The sequence below is a fragment of the Myripristis murdjan genome, chromosome 4 (assembly GCF_902150065.1).
Source record: "Myripristis murdjan chromosome 4, fMyrMur1.1, whole genome shotgun sequence".
In the NCBI taxonomy this organism is placed as follows: domain Eukaryota; kingdom Metazoa; phylum Chordata; class Actinopteri; order Holocentriformes; family Holocentridae; genus Myripristis; species Myripristis murdjan.
In genome coordinates, this window is record NC_043983.1 from 1,657,562 (window position 1) to 1,665,413 (window position 7,852).

The following is a 7,852-nucleotide window of genomic DNA, read 5'->3' on the forward strand; positions in this document are numbered from 1 at the left end:
CCGTCCTATCAGTTTTGTGGCATTTGGCTGAATCTGAGCAGATAGTATAGTCCTGTAAACATCAGAATTCATCCTGCTTCTTCCATCAGCAGTCACATCATCAATAAACACTAGTGCCCCAGCTCCATTGTGCTCTGCTTTGGGTCATGCTTTGGGTCATGAGCTGCTCCTTTCATTCTCCACACTTTTCTCTTCCCATCATTCTGGTACAAGTTCGTCTGAGTCTAATCTGGCCTTCCTGTTCTTGAGTGACACCAGTGGTTTGTACCTTGCTGTAAACCCTGTGTATTTATTTTCTCACAAACATCTCTTGACTGTAGATTTGGACAGTGGTGCGCCTGCCTCCTCCACAGTGTTTTGGACTGTCTTGGAATAACGAGGGAATAGGCCACACCTGACCATGAAACTGATTTTTGTCTGTTTGCTTTTGAGCCTCTGAAAATGGGGTGACAGGCTGGCTGTAACTGACTGTAATACCTAAGCAGTTAATGCCATATTTTTGTTCAACCCCTTAAATTAAAGCTGAAAGTCTGTACTTCAATCACATCTTGATTACTTCATTTCAAATCCACTGTGGTGGTGTACAAGGGCAAAATTATGAATATTATGTCACTGTCCAAATACTTATGGACCTAACTGTAAGTCACACTTGAGTGAAATATTCAAAGCCAAGATGCTGTTGTTTTATTGCTGTAGCATTATATCAAATAGAAACTATCATCATGTCTTATGCATCATTTCCCTGTAATTCAGCAGGACATACAGTATTTGGGATCTTTGGGAACTGTGGGAAACCTTGGGATCTCAACGAGAATTTCAGATAAAGTTCTGGGAGCTCAGTCCACCAATAGGAATGGCAGGGATGGAGAGGTTGGTGAAGGTTTGACCCCTCCAGGCTGTTCTGACTGTCCCGCTGAAGGTCATTTGTCATCAGCAGCCGCAGACTGCAGAGAGACCTGCCTGAGAAACTTCAGCTAACTAATTCATTATCTTCTTTTACCTCCTTCTCTCTTCATAAAAAAAACACTTTATAGACTTGCTTTTACGTTATAACTTTCCCCACTTTATGGTTTTGCATTGCTTATGTTTTTTTATTTTTAACCCCCATTAATTTTTGAATGTCTTCCATTTTTTATGTCCTCATTTTTGTGTATTTCCCTGGCTGTTTTTTTATGTCTTTTTGTAAAGCACTTTGTAAACTATGCTTTTAGGTAAGTACTATATAAATAAAGTTAATTATTGTCATTACCAGTACCATAAAACTGTCTGCTGCAGAAAGTAAAGGCTTGACTTGTCTCCAAATTTACCAAGTTTAAGGACAGCAGAGTCACTGCCAATCCTCCATCAAACTGAAAATCCACTGCTTCAGGAAACATTTCACATCCTCTCTATAAACGACCCAACATCTGTTCCCATATCTTCCACCTCTAATTGCATCAGGATGATTAATAAAGCACTTCTCTAGAATATGTGATCACAGGAGGAATCACAGGAATATTTGGGACGTATCTTGTCTGAGAGCTGTGGCCTTGACCAGTGACTCTCACCAGTGACTTTTTAAAGGGATAGTTCACCCATTTTTTTTTTTTTTTAATTTACATTATCAGATTGCTTGAGTCTACTATCATTTGGTTTCTTCATTGAACACATGTACATGTACACATGCACATGTTAACAAAAATAACTTTCTCCAGAGTACTAAAAGATAGCTCTTTTCCTCCACTCCTATCTCTCTCACAAGGGGAGCGGGGAGTGATTTTTTTTTCTTTTTTCAATGGATGAAATATCCATTAAACAGCTATTCTGGTAATTGGGGAATTTAAACTTATTCTGTTTGGAGAGCAGCATGTGCTAAATGCCTAAAATGTGAGTGTGAAACGTAATGATGGCTAGTAATGGTATAAACTGTGCTTTCACCTCTGTTCACGTTGTGCATTTGGTTCTAAGTGTTTTACCTTTGTCAGATAAGGCAGTTGCAAGTATCTCACCCCTCACATACACTTGATTACATCATAACCACAAACTCTTTTCTCGTTCAACAAAGAGCAGAGAGGAGCCTTGTAAGTGCACATGGAATGTTCTTTTATCATTTTGAAAACATTTACAGCTATTTGAGACAAAAGAGGAAAAAAAAAAGTTACAATCGGAATTGACCTGCAGTTTGCATCCATTTTCAAAATGTTACATAAATAAAACTCATATTTATAAATATCTCTTTTTATAAACATATAAATAGTTTTGTTTTTTTTAAACATAAATACATTTATGCAGGGGAGGATGAAGTACATGAATGTACAGCAGCAGCAGCAACAATATACAGCTTTGCGGTTTGTAGTTTTTACACCATTGTCCGCCATCTTGTAGTATGGGTCTGTGTTTGTATGGGTTTACCGTTATATATTTATATATATAAGGGTTTTGTAGCGTTGCCATTCTCATTCCTCATTTATGCTGGTCATGGTGACTTTTCGTACCAAAAATCCGTCACTTGGTAAGTTCTTTTTCCCTCAGGTGAGAACAAACTGAATCTGTGTTGTCCAAACCCATCGTCCAGATCTCTGGAGGGAGAGAGGGAGAGAGAGGAGAGAGGGAGAGAGAGGTCAGACTCAGCTCTCAAAACAACCTTACTCACATCAAACTTTATGAAACCTGAGCAAATTCATTTGATTTCTTCCAAAACATGCGCAAAGAGGCGATGAGCAAAAAAAAAAAAAATAAAAAAAGATTACCAGAAAATAGGCCAAACATTTACCTGAAAATTTGAATGAAAAAACAGAATAAAACTATACTGATAATTATTAACATGATATATATATATATATATTTTTATATCAGATCATTTGAAACCTCAGTAATTTTACTTGCTTTCTTTCAAAAACATGGGAAAAAGCTGAAAATGACCTAAACATTAGCAAGAAATTAGCAAAAATTTACAAGAAGATGACCAAAAGATTTGGTAACAAAACTCTAGAACAAAATTTGAAAAAATATGAGTAATGAAATAATTACAAGAAAAATATTTGTAATTATTATAAATACACAATATTTAAGTTACGTTACAAGAAAATTAACATAAAATTACCCCCAAAAATCAGTTAAAAAGCCCACAGGCTCCTGGGTTTCAAAGTTCAAATAATTTAGCTCTTCTGATTTGTTTGTCACTTTAGCCATCCATCACTCATCAGCCCACACATCTCTGCACGCCATTTCTCACGATTATCCTCATGCTCTCATCCTACATCTCAAAAACAACCTCCCTGATCTGCATCCTGCCTCTGGCTGTGGGAGGAAAGAGAGGTGTCATCTGGTGAAAACACTCTTCCACACTGATTTAGTCACAGACAAACCCTGGGCTGAGTCACGGTCCTGTCATGATTGCACTGATAGCCACACCAACCACAAAAAGGCCCCAGGGGCCCGTGTGTGTTGCCTAGACTTCCTCATTACTCCATCCACTACTGTCGGCCCTTTAAGGCTTTGTTGTTGTTGTTTTATTGACCAGAGCAGTGGTTTTCTGAACTTTTTCTTATTCCAGACCTCCAAGTTGACTCATTAAGGCCTGGAAGTCCACTTGAAGTGATTTTGCTTTCAGGACTCTGATATGAAGATATTTTGCTTTGTGTTAATAGTGAAACTGTCTAGGTGTCATACTTGTCAAATAAATTTAAAGAGGTGACATTAAAGCCCAACGTTAAAATTAGCAGAAACATTCTCAGAAAATCAGCAAGGATTTTTTTTTTATCACAAGAAAACTGTATATATGTAATGTAATAAAATAAAATCAGATTTCTTGTGTTTAAATTATAAACACACGGTGCTGAGGACCCCGTGGAAGACCTTCAGAGACCCCAGACCTCACTTTGAAACCCACCTGCCCACCCACGTTTTCCAGAATATTACATTGCCACTCATCAGGGACTCTCTTTCTCTCTGTGTGTGTGTGTGTGTGTGTGTTTGTGTGTGTATGTGTGTGTTTCTGCCCATCCCCACTTCCTTTCTCTGGCTCTCTCACTCTTTTCCTTTAACTTGACCTCTAATCTCTTTGTTCCAAGAAGGGCTGTTCCTCTGATTGCTAAGCTGCAGCATTCAGGCCGGCCCCGGCAGACTGCACCGTTCAGGATGACATGTACACATATCTAAGCATCCACTTCCTAAATACTCCTTGGACTGGTTCCCACATACACAGAGAAAAAGAGAGGTGCCAACAGGAACCAAACGTGGTTCTGTAAGAGTGACGTCATGGGAGAACCTTTTCTGGTTCAGGCTCTTTCGGACCAGGGGTTCTAAAGCTGGGAGTCAGGAACCTCCAGGGGGCCGCAAGGTGATTTATGAAATAGCATTTCTACTATATACAGTCATTATCATGTCTATTTTACAGATTTTTCTCTAATATCACCTTTATTTCTTGCAAAGCACCAAATCATTTTAAGCTTGTAGGTCTCCTCTAATAATTTAGCAAATGAAGGAACCTGAAATGGGAAAATTCTTCAGAACCTTTGAGAACTGCTGCTTTAAAGAACTGTTTCTTCAAACAGTTTGAAACAACAAAGGTGCTTCAATAACCCATCAAAAAAGTATACATATATATATATATATATATATATATATATATATATATATATATATATATATATATATATACATATATATATATTTGAGCTAATGATAATGTAAAGAACCTTTTTCAAAATAGTTAGCTCAAAATAGAGCCAGAAATGATTCTTCCAAGAACTTTAACCAATAAATTACCTCAAACTACAGCCATTGGTTCAATGAGGAATCCTTTTTTTGTTTGTTTGTTTGGATGTTTGTTTCAGCCATCCACTAAATAAAGTGGTTCTTGAGTAGTTGTTGGTTTTTTCATGGAAGCACATGGGTTATTAGAGAACCATTTTAGAGCCATCACTTTTCTGTGTGCACAGAGTCCTCAGCACACGGGCTGAAATGGCTACAGGTCAAGGCTTGATGACATCACAATCTTGGGACATCACGCTCGGTCTCCAAGACGGCCTCAAATCTGAACTTTAGCATGCTGGCAGCAGAGGTCAGATGTGAAAAGCTTAATGTGGTTTCCTGCTGTACATCAAGTTGACCTTTCACCCACACTGACAGAACGTCCACTTGCTGCTCTGCTCTCTGCTGTAGCTTCTTCGTCTAAGTTGTCTAAGGGTTAGTGTGACGTGTGCAATGTTCTGAAAGAACCTTTAAGAAAACTCATTTGACTTTTCCTCCCTTTTATTTGTTTGTTGTTTTCTTGCTTTCTTTCTCTGTCTTGCTCCCTTCTTCCTTTCCTTCCTTCCCTCCTTCATCTTTGTTGCAATGAGCAAGACCACAGACCTTCAATGTTTTCCTTTCTTTCTGTCTTTTTGTCTTGCTTTCTTTTCATTTGGCTGATTTCCTTTTTTCCTCCTTCCCCCTTCCTTTAAGCTCTCTGTCGTCCTCCTGTCCCTGCAGCCTTCATGACAGCTTTCGAGGACTACGAAACAAAAAAATTACCTTTAACCCTCTTTCCTTCCCACATCCCACTCTGTTGCTTTGCATGGAATGATACTTTATCTTTCTTTCTTTCTTTTCATCTGGCTGATTCTCTTTTTCCTTCCTCTCTCCTTTCCTTCTTTGCGCTGTCTTCATTCCTTAGGGTCTTTCTGTCCCTGCAGCCTACATGAGATCAGAGAAAGAAAATTTCACTTGAACTCTTTCTCCCTGCCCTTCTTCCTTCCCTTCTCTCTTCTCCCACTCTGTTGCTGAACATGAAATCCATAGGGGATTCTCTCTCTCTCTCTCTCTCTCTCTCTCTCTCTCTCTCGCTTTGCTTGCTTTCTTTGTGCTTACTTGCTTCCTCTTGCCCCGCCCTCCCTCTCCCTTCCCTCCGCACATCCCTCCTGGTCACAGTACGGCAGTGATCCTCACCAGCACAGCCTCGCTGCTCCAGCTCTAGCAGCCCATGCCGCTGATGGTTCCTATCCTGTCCATCTTGTGTCCGAAGCAGCCACTCCGCGCAGTGGACCCTCCTTTCTTGGTGCCCGACTTGTGTCTCCTTGGGGCGGGCTGGTCGTTCAGGAGGCGCGCCCACATCCCCCTGGCCCGGGTGTCCATGCGTAAATCTCGCAATAAGCGTATCCGAGAGCGCACGGTGTCCAGCCTCCTCTCCCTCTCCTCTGACTCCAGAAACTCCGCCAGCTCCTCGCCCAGCAAACTTCTAAGAGACTGTAACAAAGAATAAAAAAAATACATAAATTCTGCCACAATTGGCAAGACATCGATGAGAAAAATGATGCACGTTCAGAGAAAACTTTATCTTGTTTCATATCTTCAAACCCCCAGAGCGTCGCTCTGTCGAGAAAATCCTCGCCAACTTTTAGGCTCGGCGCTATAATTGAGATCTAGATAATGAATGCTGGTCCTGTTTGCACTTGCCTCACATCGGCGGAAATAAGTTAACAGGTTGGGACTGACGCCCAACCTCCAAATAGACTCGCAAGATGCAGCGCTGCTCCGTGCGAGCTTCACTGGTAATCATTTCAGGCATGGAGTTATTTCCCGCAAGGGTTACGCATTCTGGTTTCGACTATGTGACAGTCAGGCCGCGTGCAGACACCGCTGTCAAGTCCCGAGAGCGCGTGAGGGAGACAGGTGCCCTCGGTCGGCTCCTTCAGGATGAAACGCACTCTGTGCCATTGGCTTACAGTCAACAGAAATTCATCCCTCTGACAAATCCCACTCTTGCAGGTTCTTTCCTGCAGTCTGGATTTATTTATTTATTTATTTTATTTTTTAATTTTTATTTATTTATTTATTTATTTATTTTTGTCTTGATTACATTCCATGCGTAAAGGCGATTTTACGCACGGAAATGTTTGGTTTGGATTACTTTGATTTCGACAGATAACTGGAGCCGTTAATATCTTCATCGCGCAAAATGGCCACATAAATAAAACACGTTATGTATGTGGTCTAACGGTTTCACCTGAAGCCCTCTGGAGCCTTTGCGAGCTCACCTCGCCGTGCGCTTCAAAGCGACAAACGATACGAGGGGAGCAAAACATAATATATTTGAAATTCAGATGATTGGCATATATTCGAAAGCCACTTTTTGTTTCTTTCCAATCGGTGTTAATATAAAGAAAAGAAGGAACGGAGGAAAAAAGAGCATTCACTAAGTTATTCTAGAAGCAGAGTGCCAACTGAAACGTAGTTGTCCCCACTGTTAAACATGACTTAAGTCACGAACTCGGATGCGCAAATGAGCAGCCTTGAGCGCCTGGACCACAGCACCTCAACTCGCTCAGCAGCCAGCAGCCCTCAGACTGTAAAACTAAGAAACTGTTTGACTCTTTAATAACAAGAACATCAGTGGTTTTCTCTTACCTTCTGCTGCGCCTGAGTCAAAGGTTTCGCTGCCGTCCTTACTGAAAGCAGGGTGATCATAAGTCCACAAGCTACTAAGTGCGACAAGTTCATTTTGAGTTTTTCTTCTCTCTGTTATGTAGAAGAGATTCCTCTGCGGTGAACTTCAGAAAAGGAAGGCTATATGGCAGACTGTCAGCTGGGAAACCCCAAAGGCTTATTTAGCTCAGTCCGTCCTTTACCCAAAGGCTCCTCAAGTGTTCCTCTAACTCTGTGTATTAGTCCTCACCACTTTATAGCCAGCCGTGGTGATGTCATGATAACCTGCGTAATGGTCCTCCTTCCTCCCAGATACCTCGCCAACTCCCTGTTTTCGCTGTACCTGCCTCCGAGCGCGTCACGCCGCTGATTAATTACATGATACAAACTCCGGTCACTGTGGGTTTCGGGAAATGAGATAAGGGATATCCAAATACACCTTTCTCTCTCTCTCTCTGAATTTTAT

At 40.9% G+C, this 7,852-nt stretch overlaps 1 protein-coding gene across 1 annotated transcript; it reads right to left on the reverse strand.

Moving 5' to 3' along the window:
- Positions 1–2,282: 2,282 nt before the first annotated feature.
- On the reverse strand, positions 2,283–7,592 carry nppc (natriuretic peptide C). The gene is made up of 3 exons (XM_030050000.1): positions 7,369–7,592; positions 5,911–6,207; positions 2,283–2,558 (listed from the first exon to the last, which is right to left on the reverse strand). Exons 1-2 carry the CDS (start codon positions 7,459–7,461, stop codon positions 5,935–5,937), a joined length of 366 nt encoding a protein of 121 aa, XP_029905860.1. The 5' UTR covers positions 7,462–7,592; the 3' UTR covers positions 2,283–2,558; positions 5,911–5,934.
- Between the last annotated feature and the right edge of the window lie 260 nt (positions 7,593–7,852).

Coding starts and splice junctions, on each gene's coding strand:
- nppc (XM_030050000.1), bottom strand. CDS start 7,461: ATGAACTTGTCGCACTTAGTAGCTTGTGGACTTATGATCACCCTGCTT. Junction 6,208..7,368: donor TGACTCAGGCGCAGCAGAAG/GTAAGAGAAAAC, acceptor TCTTTGTTACAG/TCTCTTAGAAGTTTGCTGGG.